Source organism: Phaseolus vulgaris, chromosome 10 (genome assembly GCF_051622355.1).
Source record: "Phaseolus vulgaris cultivar YP4 chromosome 10, ASM5162235v1, whole genome shotgun sequence".
Taxonomy (NCBI): Eukaryota; Viridiplantae; Streptophyta; class Magnoliopsida; order Fabales; family Fabaceae; genus Phaseolus; species Phaseolus vulgaris.
Window position 1 is genome coordinate 23,644,227 of NC_143507.1, and position 18,837 is coordinate 23,663,063.

Below are 18,837 nucleotides of genomic sequence, written 5' to 3' on the forward strand. Positions count from 1 at the left end.
TTATTAGAACACTGGGAAACCCTTTTATGCTGGTGGCCTGGAGTTTCAGCAGAGTGATGCACAGATACAATTGTACACTGGTTGATGATCCAATTTGTAGAGGTTTGGTTTTGGGTTATCTGATAGCTGTCAAGTGTGGAAAAGGTGTGGTCAAAGGTTTGATATGCTGCCAACTGAACCATCTAGGTGGTATAGCAGAACCATCTAGGTGGAATGATGCAGATATATTCTAAGCACCCTTGTTTCTGGGTATGATGTGGACGAGGGGTGAAAACTTGTATAAATGGGCGGATCATGTGAAGGTGTAGAGGAATTCTAGAAGGAAGCAGAAAAGTGAGTAGTCATGACCACCTAGTAGGAAGTGGATGTCTTAATTCTAGCCCTCAAGGATTCTTTGTCTGGAAGTCCGTTGTTTCCTGGTTATAAAGCAATTTAAGCAGAATCAGGGGTAATATGCCTACGGGTTTAAGAGCATGCAGCAGGTATGTGTTAGGCTAGGAGCATTACGAGATTGGCTTCTAGTTGGAAAGGCAGGGCTCATAAGGAATGGATGTGTCAGTATGGTGTTATCTAGGCTGGTTCCTATGGTGCTCTTTGCTTTAGCTTGAGTTTTCTTTGTTACACGTCTTTGATAGGAAATTCAACACTAACAATAATATCTCAGCAATAAGCAGCAAATAATAATTTCTCCAACTTCCAAGAATTTTTGAGGAGTAATAACAAATAATGGCAGCAACACAAAACACACTTCAAGAAGACATAAAAATTTTAACGTGAAAAACCTTCTCAATGTGAGAAATAAATGTAAATATTAAAATATGATTAAACATCATTATGAACGCATACAATAATGTTCTCATACAGATCTTATCATATCATGATTTTCACATATACCCATAATAGGCACTTACCTTGATCCATGAGTGATCCTACTTCAGCAATTACTTTATCTCCTTTGTCCCAATCTATCTCTTAACAATTTCGTTCTTGTCAAACACTTTCGTGATGGTTAACAGTGAGACAACTATTATTTCCAGAGACAAAACCCTATAACCTTTAGTTCCCAATCTCCATCAGATGTAGGTTTTCATTAGGTATATCATCAGATATATATTTCTCACGTTAACCAATGGATCTTTATTCTATTATTATTATTAAATCATATTTGGGCCCAAAGCCCAAACTCTAAGTCATGTGAGTCACTTTATAGAAATTAATTTACATAATTTCTTACATTCTCCCACTTGACTCATATGAGTTATACTACTTTCATAATTTAATAATTACATAAATGCGCATTTAAAAGGCCTTACATAAATTGGTTTAGGCGATACAAAAATAATAAGAGTCATGGCGATTACATGTCATTTCAATCGACACATTTCCTTCCATGTACTATTATATCATCCTTTCTCCTTAATATGACTTTATAATGAGAAATTCATAATAGGTTCAAACATAATGTCATTTTCATCAATAACAACATAATTTGTTTTTCACAACATAATTTACATGCATATACATAAAGTAGAAAACATAAATTTCAGAAACTTTATTTATCAATGAGCTCAGAGTGTCAAATAAGCATTAATAACAACATTCATCATTCACTAGTAGACATAATGCCTATATTTGCAACTAGTGTCAAATAAGCATTAATAACAACATTCATCATTCACCCAAAGAAACTCCTTGCATGTTTCTGTAATGGCAATGAACTCTGCCTCAGTAGTGGACAATGCAACAAACTTCTGCAATCTAGATTTTCGTGCCACAACTCCCCCTACAAATTTAATCACATAGCCTGAGGTAGACCTTCTAGAATCTATGTCTCCAGCCATATCAAAATCAGTATAGCCCACAAGGGTAGGCTTATCACCTCCAAAATAAAGCTTCAAACAATTAGTACCACGAAGATACCTTAAAATCCATTTCACAACATTCCAATGCTCTCTACCTAGATTAGACAAAAATCTACTAACAGTACCAACAACATGTGCAATATCAAGTCTTGTTCACACCATTGCATACATCAAACTACCCACAGCAGATGCATAAGGAACCCGTTGCATATCTGATTTTTCAGTTTCATTAGAAGGACTTTGTTTTGCACTCAATTTAAAATTAGTTGCAAGAGGACTGCTTACCACCTTAACATTTTCCATCTGGAACCTATGTAACACTCTTTTAACATAGTGCTCCTGTGACAACCAAAACTTCTTCTCTTGCCTATCACGCATGATTCTTATACCAAGAATTTGCTTAGCAGCTCCCATGTCTTTCATAGCAAATGACTCACTCAATTGCTTCTTCAACCTGTTGATCATGGAAATATCTTTTCCAACAATAAGCATGTCATCAACATACAACAACAGGATAATAAAATCATTATTAGCAAACCTTTTAACAAAGACACAATGATCAGAAGTAGTCTTCTTGAATTCATGCTCACACATAACAGACTCAAACTTTTTGTACCGTTGACACGGAGCCTGCTTCAAGCCATATAGACTTTTCCTCAGCCTACACACATGATCTTCCTTGCCTTCAACAAGAAAACCATCAAGTTGCTTTATGTAAATCTCTTCATCCAAATCACCATGAAGGAAAGCAGTTTTAACATCCATTTGCTCTACCTCTAAATCAAGAGTAGCAGCCAAACTCAGCACAATTCTAATGGATGACATCTTCACCACAGGAGAAAAAATCTCATTGAAATCAATATCTTTTCTCTGTGTAAAACCTTTCACCACCAATCTGGCTTTATACCTTAGAGATGTAGAATTGCTTTCTTGCTCTACCCTATAAATCCACCTGTTTTCCAGAGCCTTCTTGCCTTTTGGCAATTTCACCAAGTCAAAGGTGTGATTATCATACAAAGACTTTATTTCATCTTGCATTACATCCAACCACTTTTTCTTTTCTTCACTCTCTATGGCCTCAAGATAACACTCAGGTTCTCCTTCATTTTTCAAGGTAACATAATCATCAGAAGGATACCTGGTAGATGGTTCCCTCTGCCTATTAGACCTTCGAATTTGAACTTGAGGTGGTTCAGGAGCATCACCAAGATCTTCATCTTGTGACATCCCATGTTCCTCATCAACGTCATCAATATGAACATCAAAATCATCTCCAAGTTGCTGATCATCAACATCATCATGTTGCTCATCATTCTGAACATTATTCTCAATAGTATCCAGATCACATAGAGGCATTCAAACTGAATCAACATTAGACAATCTATTATTTATCTTAGATGTCGTCTTCTCTATCTTGTCAATATCTTCAATGGTTTGATCTTCCATGAACTTCACATCACGACTTCTAATTGACTTCCTCTCAACAGGATCAAAGAACTTGTAGCCAAATTCGTCTTGACCATAACCAATAAAGATGCACTGCCTTGTCTTCGCATCCAACTTGGATCTCTCATCCTTTGGAACATGCACATATGCTTTACAGTCGAAGACTCGCAAATGATCATACCTGACATTCTTGCCAAACCAAATCTTGTCTGGCACCTCACCATTCAAAGCAACTGCAGGACTCAAATTAATAACATGCATCGCAGTGTACAATGCCTCACCCCAAAAATGCTTAGGCAACTGCTTCAGAAAGCATACACCTAACTCTTTTGATGAATGTTCTATTCATCCTTTCTGCTAAACCATTCAGCTGAGGTGTTTTAGGAGGATTTTTTTCATGTTTAATACCGTATTGCTTGCAATAAACATCAAACGGTCCACAATACTCACCACCATTGCCAGTACGAATGCATTTCAGCTTCTTGCCTTACTGTCTCTCAACCAAAACATGAAATTCTTTGAATTTCTCTAGAACTTGGTCCTTTGTCTTCAAAGCATAACCCCAAAGCTTCCTGGAACAATCATCAATAAAGGTAACAAAATAAAGTGCACTAGTAAATGACTTTACCTGCAATGGGCCACAAACATCAGAATGCACCAATTCAAGCAACTCTGACTTCTTTGAGGGAGGATGCTTCTTGAAGGATACTCTGGTCTTCTTACCAGCCATGCAATGAGAACATTTCTCCAACTCTGCACTCTTCAATCCCAAAAGCACATCCATTTTAGCTAAACAATTCAGCCCTTTCTCACTTATATGACTAAGCCTTCGGTGCCACAAAGAAGCATCCATATCCATGGCGTTCACACTGTCTTTAGTAACCAATGCTTTTGTCCAATACAATTTACTAATTTTCTCCCCTTTGGCCACAATTAGATTACCTCTAGAAAGTTTCCACTTTCCTGAACCAAAGTGGTTTTCATAGCCACTATCATCAAGCATCTACACAAAGATCAAATTAAAGTGGATATCTGGAGCATGTTTGACTCCTCTAAGCAACAACTGCATTCCCATATTGGTTTGCAAGCAAACATCACCAATACCAATTACCTTAGAGACACCATCGTTACCCATCTTCAACACCCCAAAATCACCAGAAGTTTAAGATGTGAAGAACTCCTTCCTTGGTGTAACATGCAATGTAGCACCACTATCAATTATCCACATGCTCTCATCTGATACAAGATTAACTGAATCATGGTCACAGAGAATAATAAGATCATCATCACAAATAGCTGTAGTAACACGATCATCATTATCATGATGTTTCTCCTTCTGCTTTCCTTTCTTATCCTTGTTCTCCTTTTTCCAAAGAAAACAGTTTCTCTGAATGTGCCCTATTTTGTGACAATAATGACACTCCACATTTTTGTATCTATACTTGGACTTACTTATGTTGTTCTGTTTACTCCCTTTCGGTTCCTTTTTCTGACTTCTCCTCCTATTTTTCAGTGAAAAGTACCTCGGAATGAGATGAAGTACCATGAGCCTTCCTTTTCATCTCCTCATTAAGAACACTTCTCTTAACATTTTCCAAGGAGACAACACCATCAGTGATGAGTTTGTAATTGAAACCCGAAATGTTTCCCAAGAGTCTGGTAGAGTATTCAATAGCCATAATCCCAACACTTCATCATCAAATTTGATGCCCATTTGAGACAATTGATCTCGGAGCCCCTAAAAATCATTTAAGTGATCTGAAATAGAAATCCCCTCCTTGTACCTCAAAATTTATCAAGGAATTCAACAAATATAATTTATTGTTTCTTGTACTAGAAGCATACAAAGTCTCAATCTTCTTCCACATGGATTTTGCATCTTCCTCATTAGCAATGTGATTATAAACATTGTCTTCAACATACTGACGAATAAAACCACAAACTTGCTGATGCTCAAACTTCCATTCCTCATCAATCTTGTGTTTTGGCTTTTCAGTAGCAAACACAGGAAGATGCAATTTCTTCACAAATAACAAATCCTTCATTTTTCCCTTCCTTAAGTGATAGTTAGTGTCGTTCAAACAGACCATCTTATTTGTATTTGCCTCCATCATTCAAGCAGTCAAATAGCTCCAACCTAGAAGCTCTGATACCACTCTGATGGGAAATTCAACACAATAACAATAATATCTCAACAAGAGCAATAAGCAGAGGATAATAATTTCCCCAACTTGCAAGAATCTTTGAGGAGCAATAAAAAATAATGACAGCAACACAAAACACACTTCAAGAAGACAAAAAATTTTAACGTGGAAAACCTTCTCAATGTGAGAAGTAAAAACCACGGGCACAAGCGAGTCAATCAAGCTCCCCTATGATCAAAGTTATGATTATAAGAGAGTCTCAAATCACAGCACAAATTGTGCTCAATAACTAGCCAAATAGCAATACAACAAAGATGAAACAGAGAACAAGAAACCTGAAAAATTCAAAAAATTGCAGCTACCGTACGCGGAGTATATGTCACTGTTCCGGTGACTTTTGATCAATCCGAACGGTCCAATTGAATCACAACAAGGTATGAACCTGCTGAAAAAATTTCAGCCTGATCCAACGGTGGACGAAACAGCAGCAACAATCCGAAAGTTTTCGTCCTCACTAGAAACGCTGAGAGCGCTGCTGCAGTGTGAGATGAATTCCTCACTGTTAAAACAACTCTTCCAAGATCCGAACGGTCAGACGGAATTCACTCAAAGTATGAACCTGCTGACAAAATTTCAGCTCGATCCAACGGTGAACAAAGCGTCAGTGGCGGCTGGAAGTTGCTGAGCGAAACTTTCTCTCTCTTTAATCTTTTCTCTCTCTTTTCTCTCACTCTCTGTATTTGCTGACCATTGTCCCTCCGTTCAAAAAAACCCTAGAAGTTAATATTAGACTGAGCCTCCACATATGAAGTGAGTCCAACCCAAAGTCTTAGTAAGTTCTACAGGCAGGTCACAAGGTGGTGATGAAGTTAAATCCATATCTGGCTGTGTTATTTAATATGTCCGTGCAGGGAGCCAACAGTTTTCACTTATACCGTGAATAATACAGTACGCAAACCAATTTTTTAAGTTCTGTTGAGGTTTGGGAGCTAGACATTGAAGTGGATTGAGTCGTCCATTCTTTGGTTGGAGCGAAAACCGTGACAAGGTTTTGTGATATTGGAATGGAGCTTGGTATGATAAAGTAGATGAATCTTAGGACTCCTATTCTGTTGGTTTTTTTGGTCAAGGAACGAAGAAGCAAGTGAGTATCTTTGACACATGTGAAAATGCAGGGGCAGGTCAGAGAAGTAGGGGCTGAAGGGTTTTTTAAAGCTTAATTATTGAAAGAATATTTTCTGTTTTATTCAATCTGTCTTTCATCTATAGCAAAGATACATATATATAACCATAGCATTAGAACCGTACAGAACCGTACAGATTCTTTTTCTAACATAACATCTGTAATTAAGACTAATTATAGATCCATTAATAGTGATTATATTCCTATAATTAAGTCTAATTATAGACTCATTAATAGTGATTATATTCCTGTAATTAAGTCTAATTAAGTCTAATAATGATTTTGTCCGGTAATATCCCCCCTCAAGTTGGAGCATGTAAGTCTTGAATGCCCAACTTGACCAAGATGGCTCCAAACTTTTTAGCATCGAGAGCTTTGGTGAAAAGGTCAGCTAGTTGTGTATGTGTGGGCACATAGGATGGAAGAAGGCGCTTGTGAATGATTTCATCTCGAACAAGGTGGCAGTCAACTTCAATGTGTTTGGTGCGTTCGTGGAAGACCGGGTTTTTAGCAATGTGAAGTGCTGCTTGACTATCACAATAAAGACGAATTGGGTCAGGATGAGGAACATGTAGAGAAGCGAGAATGTCTTTAATCCACTTTAATTCTCGGGTGGTCTTAGCCATTGATCGATATTCAGCCTCAGCAGAGGAGGCAGAAACCGTTTGTTGTTTCTGGGTTTTCCAAGAGATTGGGGAAGTGCCGAGTTGAATAAACCATCCAGTGAGAGATTTCCGTGTCAGTGGACAACTTGCCCAATCAGAATCACACCACCCAAAGAGTTGTAAGTTGTTCTCTCGAGGTAGGAGTATTCCTTGTCCAGGATGCCCCTTTAAATATCGAACAACACGAAGAACAGCTTGCCAATGCTCAGAGCGTGGATTTTGCATAAATTGAGATAAAGCTTGGACACTGTAGGCAAGGTCAGGTCGAGTGAAACACAGATAAATTAACCTCCCAACAAGTCTACGATAAGTAGCCGGGTCAGAAAGAAAAGAACCAGTAGCGGAACTCAATTTGTGATTTTCTTCACATGGTGTAGTGGCGGGCTTCGCACCCAACAATCCGACTTCAGTAATGATATCTAAGGCATATTTCCTCTGACAAAGGAAGATTCCGTTGGGGGAGCGAGCAACTTCAACCCCCAGGAAGTACTTGAGGCGGCCTAAATCTTTCATATGAAAGCATTGATTTAAGTAGCCTTTAAAACATTGGATGGCAGTACAATTATTCCCTACAATCACAAGATCATCAACGTAGACTAGCACAACCAACTGTATGTCATTATTATTGAGAGTAAACAGGGAATGATCCTTCGAGGATTGTTGGAAGCCGTACGAGTGAGAGAAGAAGATAGTTTAGCAAACCAACACCTGGGGGCCTGTCGGAGGCCATATAGAGACTTTTGAAGCTTGCACACTGCCCCTGGTTGAGATTCTTGGAAGCCAGGAGGGAGTTTCATATAAACCTCATCATCAAGATCACCATGGAGAAACGCATTGTGAACGTCCATCTGATGAAGCTCCCAATCTTTTGCGGCTGCTACTGCTAGAGTTGTGCGAATGGTTACCGTCTTTACGACAGGAGAAAACGTCTCGTTGTAATCCAAACCCTCCACTTGATGATTGCCAAGAATTACCAATCGAGCCTTGAATCTTTCAATAGTTCCATCCGAGTTGTATTTGATTTTGTAGATCCATTTACACCCAAGTGCCTTCTTTCCAGGAGGGAGATCGGTGAGTTTCCAGGTGTCATTGAGTTCGAGAGCATGAATCTCCTGTGCCATAGCATCATGCCACCGGGGTTCTCGGACCGCTTGAGAAAAGAACAGGGGTTCCTGCTCGGTGTGTAAAGAGGCAAGAAAACTTTGATGATGTTTAGAAAAGGAATCACAATTCACAAAATCATGTATAGGATACGAAACACCTGAGGATTCTGTTGAAGGAGGTGACGGAACAGAGGGGCTTGACGGTATCGTTGTGGCTGCGACAAAATCGCGTAACCGTACGGAAGGCAGCTTCGCGCGATGCCCTCGCCCAAGGGGAACCGCGGCCGTCAGCGATGGTGAAGAAACCGACGGCGCCGTCTCCGTCGGACGCGGCGGTGGATCCGCGGGTAGCGTCGAGGCTTCTATACACGGATCAGAGTCGTTGATAGTGTGGTCGAAGTCATCTGTGAGGGTAGCATCCTCCTTGGCTGGGATGGGAGATGCAATGGGTTGGTTGACGATGCATTCATCTAGGTATGAGGAGGCAACTTCATGAAGAAAATGTTGGTCCGTTCCAGTTTCTAAAGAGTTGGCAATAATTGGGTTTTGCAATGGTGGTGCAGTGTCCATCTTTTTGGCTTCAAAATATGGAAATTTATTTTCGAAAAAATGTACATCACGAGAGACAAAGAAAGTTTCTGTTTCCAAATCAAATAATTTCCATCCTTTTTGGCCATATGGATACCCGACAAACACACATTTTCGGCTACGACTATCAAATTTATCCCGCTGTCTATTTTGATTATGAGCATAACATAATGAACCAAATACTCGTAAGGGCGCGTAACTGGGTACACATCCATGGATCACTTCATAAGGGGTTTTTCCTTTTAGAATGGAGGATGGTGTGAGATTGATTAGGTAGCCTGCAGTCAAAACGCATTCCCCCAAAATTTAATGGGAAGATTGCCTTGAAACCGTAATGACCGAGCAACATTCAGAATATGCCGATGCTTGCGTTCGACGCGTCCATTTTGTTGCGGGGTCCCGACACAGGAAGTTTGGTGAAGGATACCTTGTTGAATGAAATATTGTTTTAGACACATGAATTCGGTTCCATTGTCAAAGCGAACCATTTTAACACATTTGTTGTATTGCCTCTCAACGAGTGTGAAAATTTTTTTCAAAGTCACTGATACCTCTGTTTTTTCTTTTAACAAATAGATCCAAACTGCCCGTGAACAATCATCCACAATTGTCAAAAAATATGAAGCACCACAGGATGAAGGAGTTTTATAAGGACCCCATAAGTCACAATGAATTAAATAAAAAATATTCAAAGTTTGATGCGCACTTAAGAAAAACTTATCTCTCGTTTGTTTCGATTTTTCACAAACTTCACAAACTTTATTCAACTCATCACGAGTACATTTCCCACTTATATCAGGAAGCATTTGCACAATCTTAAATGACGGATGTCCTAATCTTTGGTGCCAAAGTGCTAGTTGATTTTCCATCTTGACATGACATGCTTGAGTCTTCCGTACCCCACGATACCAATAAAGCCCATCTTTCCGTTCACCTGCTCCAATCAGCGTCCTCGAAGTACGGTCCTGTATAATACACAATTTATCAGTGAATGTTACAACACAATTTTCTTCATCCGTCAATTGAGGTACTGAAAGTAAATTGCATTTTAATTTGGGAACATAAAGGAAATTTTTCAATTCAAGTCCTTCTTCAAGAGTCACTGTTCCCTGTTCGCAAGCTAGAACACGTTCACCATCGGGTAACCCTACGGGGCACCCTTGTATAGTTTCCTTTTCACTCAAATTTTCCAGTGACCCGGTCATATGGTTTGATGCCCCACTGTCAATAATCCACAAATCCCAAATGCTCTTACCAGTCATTTTCTCTGATTCATTTGATTTTTGTTTGCTGATCATATCAACCAGTACCTTCCATTGTTCATTGGTCAGACCTGCCATCTCAAGTTTCTTGTCGTCATTGTTGGCTTGACTGTTGCTTCCACTAGCGTGTGCCACATTTGCACGTGTCGGGTTACCTTTGTTTCGCATCCCTTGGCGTCCCCTGCCGTTCCATTTGCCTTCACTTTTTGGTCTGTCACCCCACCATTCGGGATATCCGATCAATTGGAAGCATCCCTTCATGTCGTGACCATTTTTACCGCAATGACTGCACGTCATTAATTTTTCTACCATATCTCCACGCCCTTTTTCTTTGTAGTTGGCCTGCATCGCGAGACCCACGACCAACCCCCTTTCTTCCGTTGATTTGACCATCATTCTCACTCTTTCTTCTTGTACCAACATAGCATATACGCGGTTCAGAGACGGCAATGGGTCTGAGGCCAGAATGTTTGATCTTACTGTCCCGTAGCTTGCGTCATCCAACCCCATAAGGAGTTGATGAACCTTCTCCTCCTCCCTTCGTTTTTCCAACTGAGCACCAATCCCACACTTGCATCCACCACACATACAAGATGGAATTTTGTCACTGTTAGCAAGCTCATCCCAAAGGACCTTCAATTTTCCAAAGTAAGTTGCCACCACCATTCCCTCCTGCTTGCATCTTGACAAGTCCGACCTTAGTTGTTGAATTCTAGGTCCATTCACGACCGAGAATCTTTCTTTAATGTCTTCCCACAAGTTATGTGCAGTCTCAGCATATGCTACTGTGGATCGTAAGCTTGGTTCAATGGTGTTTAGAATCCAAGAGACAATCATGGACTGCACGGTCCACCAATCTTCAAGGTCGGGTGCCTCATCCTCTGGTTGGATATGTGTTCCATCAATGAAGCCCCATTTTCTCCGGGCACGAAGCGAGATCTTTACTGCTCTTGCCCATTCGTCGTAATTTTCTCCGCGCAATTGGACTTGCGTGATTATGTTTCCGGGATTGTCACTCGCGTTGAGATCATATGGCGAGTAGGTCTTCTTAGCACCTCCTCCATTATTCTTTTCTGGTGCATCTGCCATGGTTGTGCACCGTTGCCTTTGCTTTGTGTTTGTCGGGTATCAGAGTTTTGTGCTCTGATACCATGAAAGAATATTTTCTGTTTTATTCAATCTGACTTTCATCTATAACAATGATACATATATATAACCATAACATTAGAACCGTACAGAACCGTACAGATTCTTTTTCTAACATAACATCTGTAATTAAGACTAATTATAGACCCATTAATAGTGATTATATTCCTATAATTAAGTCTAATTATAGACTCATTAATAGTGATTATATTCCTGTAATTAAGTCTAATAATGATTTTGTCCGGTAATAATTATCATGGTATGCAAGGGTGTGTTAATGCTGAGTGTAAAAGTATCAGGTGTTTTTAGAGATATCCATCTTTGGTATGTTTTATTGGTAGAAGTGTCAAGTTAGTGTAAGAGGAAATGGAAAAGAGATGTATAACGGTTGACACCTCAAATGCCTCGTCTAAATTTTTTTAATTTTTTATTGATAAAAAAATAGTAAAAATATCAATTTACATGTTTTTAAAATAAAAAAGATAATTTGACCACCATGAAAGCCATGAGAGAGGCTGTATATAATTTTTTATGTAATTGATTTAGATATAAATGTATATAATAAAAAATAAATTTATAAATAAATGATATGAAAAATATTAAAATAATAATATTGAGTATCGTACGTCATTAATTAAAAAAATAGAATTGAAAATACATTATTAAACATACAGTTTAGTTAAAACATTGAAAGCATAGCATTTGGAAATTAGAATGTTGCAGTATTATTACTCAGTGCAACCACTGAGTCTCGGGCAGCAACAGCCAATATGTCAGCGCAAGAAATAATGGTTCTCCACATGCTTCGTCCACTGCCTTCTTGATCTCTTCCACCACTTCAAATCCTCTTGCAGATCTGAAATTAGGCTTTGCATTCTTTTCACTTTCTAACCAGGATGTGGACTCTAGAAGTTGAAGCATCACATCCCTGAACACCCTCTCAAAACCAAGTAAGTAATGCTAACTAAGAGACTCCCATATTTTTTTCATCACTAATTTTAATTTTAGTAACTTTTTCAAATGGATCACCTTTTTTTCATTTAAAAGACTCCAAACCAGTATCTGAACCCATCAAGTTTAGTATCATTGAGAATAGGTTGTTTTTAGGTAATATATACACATCTATATATATATAATGAGAATTTGCTAACATATCCTTATTTAAAATACTTCTTCGGTTGTATCTATAATAGAAAATTGTTAAGAAATGTGTACATAAACATAGAATTGATGTTTTACGTTAACAAAGCAATCATGAAAGTGCAGACGTAGCAAGGATGCGCCCATACGTTGCTCTTTCTGCACAGCAGCTCTTACGACCTTTTGGATAGTGCTCAAAGCATTGGGACAAGTGTAGTAATAGTAATCAGGTGACAACTGTGAGAAAGGTGAAGTTGCAAGAGCCATAAATACAAAGCCATGGAGAAGAACAGAGAAATACGCGCTTGATGCCATTTTTTAACATGCAATGACTGATATATCAGGATAGTATATGTATATTAAACATGCGCAATGATTAAACCTATATGCTGTATTGGAGATTTATTTGGTTGTTGTTGCTAAAAATTGCTTTATTCATAGAGCCACTGAGACACTGAAACACGCGTGCTATGGAAAACAACTAATATACACTTATTTTTTATAGTTGGTTCTTAAAACAAAATACTACCATTACTGCACCATGCCATTATACCTTTATTAATTCCATGGTGGTTCATCTTTGTTGATTTTAGCTTAATCCCAAGTTCCACATCGGTGGGTTCATTGTTTGGGAAGGAGGTTTGAGGGTTATAAATTAAGCTCTCCTCCTTCACGGTTAAATATCCCAATTTGTAATATCTTCTCTCATAATAATAAAAGTGAGTTGTTTTTGCTGTGCTCGGAGATTAGGCTAAACAGGCCGAACTCCATTAACAATTTTCGGGTGTGTTTTTTCCTCTTTATCTCTTTTATTATTCCGCTTTATTTATTCAATATTATTTGTCGGGTAGCTCTGTTAGGGTTTTGTTTTAGTGGGAAAATTACCCATTTTTCCCAACAAGTGGTATCAAGAGCCGAAGGTTCGCCCTTGGGTTGTTTGAAATTATTTGTAATATTGAATATTATATTGTGAGTCTGTAATGGCAAATAAAGATCAAGAAGGGAAGGCTCTGCAAGATGCAAATGTTGCAGAAAGCAAAAATGATGTGTTTAATTGTCTCGCTTTCAGCATCATCGTATCCAGATGAGTGGATATTGGATTCAGGTTGTACTTATCATATGTGTCCCATTCAAGATTGGTTCTTTGAATTTCAAGAACTCGATGGCGGAGTTGTTTACATGGGAAATGATAATCCATGTAAGACAGCTGGGATAGGTTCAATCAAGCTGCGGAATCATGATGGATCCACCAGAATTTTGCGGGATGTACGATACGTGCCAAAGTTGAAGAAGAATCTCATCTCATTGGGGGCTTTAGAATCTAAAGGCCTAGTCGTGACGATGCGAGATGGAATTCTTAAAGCAACTTCAGGAGCAATGGTGATGTTGAAAGGCGTGATGAAGAACAATTTGTATTACTATCAAGGTAGTACAGTGGTGGAGACAGTAGCGGCAGCAACTTCTAGCTCTAAGAAGGATGCTGAGGCAACGAAGTTGTGGCATATGAGGTTGGGACATGCTGGAGAGAAATCCTTGCAAATTCTTACCAAGCAGGGATTGTTGAAAGGTACGAAGGCTTGCAAACTTGAATTTTGTGAGCATTGTGTTCTGGGAAAACAACAAAGAGTGAAGTTTGGCACTGCAATTCACAATACCAAGGGTATTCTGGATTATGTGCATTCAGATGTGTGGGGACCTGCCAAGACTCCATCAATCGGAGGTAGGCATTATTTTTGTCACTTTTGTTGATGATTTTTCCATGAGAGTTTGGGTGTTTACTATGAAGAACAAAAATGATGTGCTTGAAATTTTCCTTAAGTGGAAAGCTCAAGTTGAAAACCAGACAGAAAGGAAGATTAAGGTTATCCGAACAGAAAATGGAGGAGAATACAAGAGTGATCCGTTCCTGAAGGTATGTCAAGGTTGTGGCATAGTTCGACACTTCACTGTTAGAAAAACACCACAGCAGAATGGGGTTTCGAAGCGTATGAACAAGACACTTGTGGAGAAAGTTCGTTGTATGTTGTCTAATGCTGAGTTAGGCAGAGAGTTTTGGGCTGAGGCTGTGACATACGCTCAACATCTCGTTAATCGTTTGCCATCATCTGCTATAGATGGCAAAACCCCGTTAGAGGTATGGTCTGGAAAACCTGCAACTGATTATGATTCTTTGCATGTTTTTGGTTCTATTGCATATTATCATGTGGTTGAATCAAAGTTGGATCCACGGGCAAAAAAGGCTCTTTTCATGGGCTTTAGTCCTGGAGTGAAGGGATACCGTTTGTGGTGTCTAGAGGCAAAGAAGACGATTATCAGCAGGGATGTTACCTTTGATGAATCTGCCATGTTAAAGAAGGTAAATCCAGAAGGAGCTGATAGTACTCCGCAACAGGTGGAGTGTGCCCGAAAGCAGGTGGAGTTTGAGCCGACAGTGGTGATTCCAACACGAAATACCACAAGTGACTCTCCTATGGTAGAAGAAGAGTCAGATGAGGAAGAGGTTCCTACCCAAGAATCTCAACAACAATCAGCGCCAATTGCAGTTAGAAGACAGAGACGAGATATTCAGAAGCCTGCTCGTTTCATGGATATGGTTGCCTATGCACTTCCAGTTGTTGATGACATTCCATCCACTTACCCAGAAGCCATTCTGAGTTCAGAGAGTGGTAATTGGGCAGGTGCGATAGAAGAGGAGATGCAGTCTTTGAAGAAGAACAAGACGTGGAAGTTGGCACAATTACCAAAAGGTAAGAAGGCAATTGGGTGCAAATGGGTATTTGCAAAGAAAGAAGAATTTTCTAATAAAGAAGATGTTCGCTACAAGGCAAGGTGGTTACAAGGGCCAAGTTTGAACATTGTTTAGACTTGGTTAATATCTTGCACATTTGAAGTTGGCACCCGGAGGCGCAAATTTGAAGCACCGTAAAGTTTGTTTTTTGTTATGTTTTGAGAAGATTTGTTTTAGGTAGGACTTGAAATTAAGCCAAGGCGGAGATTTGTTGATTTTGGCTTAATCCCAAGTCCCACATCGGTGGGTTCATTGTTTGGGAAGGAGGTTTGAGGGTTATAAATTAAGCTCTCCTCCTTCACTGTTAAATATCCCAATTTGTAATATCTTCTCTCATAATAATAAAAGTGAGTTGTTTTTGCTGTGCTCGGAGATTAGGCTAAACAGGCCGAACTCCGTTAACAATTTTCGGGTGTGTTTTTTCCTCTTTATCTCTTTTATTATTCCGCTTTATTTATTCAATATTATTTGTCGGGTAGCTCTGTTAGGGTTTTGTTTTAGTGGGAAAATTACCCATTTTTCCCAACAATATATACCTTATGATTTGTGGCTGGGGTCCATGAAAACTCCATTTCACACCATGGAAACATTCATTTTTTATAGGAAAAATATTATTTGACACCCACTTTTTGCATTGCTCCAAATTACATCTTTCACATTATAAAGATTATGAGATATGAAAGGGTATTTTTGTCAATTAAAGAGATGTAATTTGGAGCAAGGGGTGTCAAAGTATCATTGCTTTTTTTATATTAAGGTATCAAGGAATCCTAAAATAAAATACTTCAGTGAGTCCACTGTGAGATTTTGAAAATCAACGAAGTTGTGTGGATTCTACTTTAGTTAATGAACCCCACTTACATTAATACTCTCTTGTTATGTTTCTATTTTTATGAATTAGTTACCTTTCTTTAAAAAAAGTTTAAATGACCTGATTTCATCATTTAATTGTTGATACTGTTTTTTAAGATTGTCTTTGTCATTACTTTTATTTCTTTTTTAATTTTTGTCAATATCCATCACTCGTATTAATTAAGAGTGTCGTAATTCAAAAATAATTTGTGCAAGGGATGTTATGAATTTTAACTTGTAAAAAGAAGGAAAGACTAATTCTAACTTGAGATTTATAAATGAGGAAGGAAGTACAATGTCGAGTAATAAGAGAGAACATTAGCCGGAGAATATTAGATGGTATAAAGGAGGTAACACTGAAACCAGAAGCGTTTAAGGAAAGAAGGAATCTGTGGTCAATCGGTGCCCATATTTTTTTTTATCAGCAAAAGGATGAAATTAAATTAAGAGAAGCTTATCCAACCCTTTTACACTAACCAAACCATAATAAAATACCTCTAAATGAAAGATAAAAAAAACACCCCAAAAGCAAAAAAAAAAGGTGTTGTTTACTGCATAAACCAAACTCCCTGCACCAGCAAACCTATTGGTATGGTATAAGCGATGCAAGCCTGCATCTACAAACCCACCGAAATTCACCATAATTCACCAAAAGATTAAAACCCTCCACCCTCTCATTGACCTTTCTTTTGACTGGCTTACAAAACCAGAAAAAGGACTTCTCTTAAAGTCAGCCTCATCAAGTGCTTAGTGCTAAATCACTCTTTAAACCTATAGAAGAATCAAGTACTTCCTTTGCTTCGACATCTTCCATTTGCTCCCAATTAATATTGTTGAATAAACTTTAATGTAATTTGTGGGTTTTAAAAGTTGTAGAATGAGAGTTTGGATATGTAAAAGGTCAAAAGTTGGGAGTGGGATTTTAATTATGTTGTTAGTGGGGTTTTAAGGCCATAATGAAGATTTTTCTAGAAGAGCTTTCTAAAGCCTATAAAAAGGATGCTCTCTCAATTGTAATATGCACCACAGAAAGAAATACAATAGAGAGAAATTCAAAGAAGAGTGTTTTCAATAGAGAGAAAATTCAAGTGTGAGTGATTGCTTGTTTTACAATTTGGTATCAAGAGCCAATGGCGAATGTGATGGCTCAAATACCGCTACCACGGTTATCGAAGGCGACCACATATGATAATTGGAGCATTCAAATGAAAGCTCTTCTCGGTTCTCAAGATACATGGGAGGTGGTCGAAAAAGGTTTCGAAAAACCAACAAATACCACGGGTTATACGGCAGCTCAAACCAAGGTGTTGAAAGAGATGCGATCAAAAGATAAGGCGGCACTATACATGTTGTTTCGAGCGGTTGATGAGTCGGGCTTTGAGAAGATTGCCAGTGCAACCACTTCAAAAGAAACGTGGGACATCTTAAAAAAGGTGTTCAAAGGAGCCGACCGAGTTAAGCAAGTGTATCTGACTACATTACGCGTGTACAGACTGTGGTGAATCAACTTAACCGAAATGGTGAAAAGTTGATTGATGCACGAGTTGTGGAGAAGATTTTGAGAACATTAACCGATAATTTTGAGAGTATTGTGTGCGCAATAGAAGAGTCAAAGGACCTAACGACACTCACAATCGACGAGCTTGCCGGTTCTCTCGAGGCACACGAGCAACGAAAGAAGAAGAAGAAGGAGGAAACACTCGAGCAAGCACTTCAAACCAAGGCGTCAATCAAAGACGAAAAGGTACTCTATCATCAAAATTCTCAATATAGAGGGCGTGGTCGTGGAAGTCGTGGAAACGGTCGTGGTGGAAAAGGCAACAACCATGAAGGGTATTATAAGGAAAAAGAACAGTCGAGCCAACCAAATTGGCGTGGAAGAGGACGTGGTAGAGGAAGAGGCGGCCGATCGAATTATTCCAACATCGAGTGCTACAAATGCCACAAATATGGTCACTATGCGAAGGATTGTAACTCTGACAAATGTTACAATTGTGGTAAAGTGGGGCATTCTGCAAAAGATTGTCGTGCTGATATAAAGATAGAAGAAACAACCAACCTAGCCTTGGAAGTCGAAACGAATGAAGGTGTTCTCTTGATGGCTCAAGATGAAGTCAACATTAACAGTGACACTCTGTGGTACCTCGACTCAGGAGCAAGCAACCATATGTGCGGTCACGAGTACCTATTCAAAGATATGCAAAAGATTGAAGATGGTCATGTGTCATTTGGAGATGCATCAAAAGTGGAGGTCAAAGGGCGAGGTACGGTTTGCTACTTACAAAAGGATGGCTTAATTGGGTAAACTCCAAAATGTTTATTACGCACCAGACCTCAAGACCAACATATTGAGTATGGGGCAACTCACGGAGAAAGGTTACTTGATTTTTCTGAAAGATCGGCTACTACACTTGAAGAATAAGCAAGGGCGTTTGGTTGCTTGAATCGAGATGGAAAGAAATCGGATGTACATGCTGAATTTGAGAAGCATACGAGAAAAATGTTTGCAAGTCAACATAGAAGACAAGGCATCGTTGTGGCATCTTCGTTTTGGTCACCTACATCATGGTGGACTAAAAGAGTTAGCGAAGAAGAATATGGTGCACGGGCTACCCAACATGGACTACAAGGGAAAATTTTGTGAAGAATGTGTGCTCA

General features: G+C 38.9%; 1 protein-coding gene across 1 annotated transcript; it reads left to right on the forward strand.

Annotated features, from left to right (window-relative positions):
• Positions 1-17,309: 17,309 nt before the first annotated feature.
• Positions 17,310-18,484, forward strand: LOC150024693 (uncharacterized). Its single transcript, XM_090296102.1, has 2 exons — positions 17,310-17,612; positions 17,672-18,484. The coding sequence occupies exons 1-2, from the start codon at positions 17,310-17,312 to the stop codon at positions 18,482-18,484; spliced, it is 1,116 nt and encodes a 371-aa protein (XP_090152228.1).
• Positions 18,485-18,837: the final 353 nt, after the last annotated feature.

Excerpts from the sequence above, each read along its gene's own strand:
- LOC150024693 (XM_090296102.1), top strand. The coding sequence starts at position 17,310 with ATGGCGAATGTGATGGCTCAAATACCGCTACCACGGTTATCGAAGGCG. Across the intron at positions 17,613-17,671 it reads CGTGGGACATCTTAAAAAAG|ACTGTGGTGAATCAACTTAA; the intron begins GTGTTCAAAGGA and ends ACGCGTGTACAG.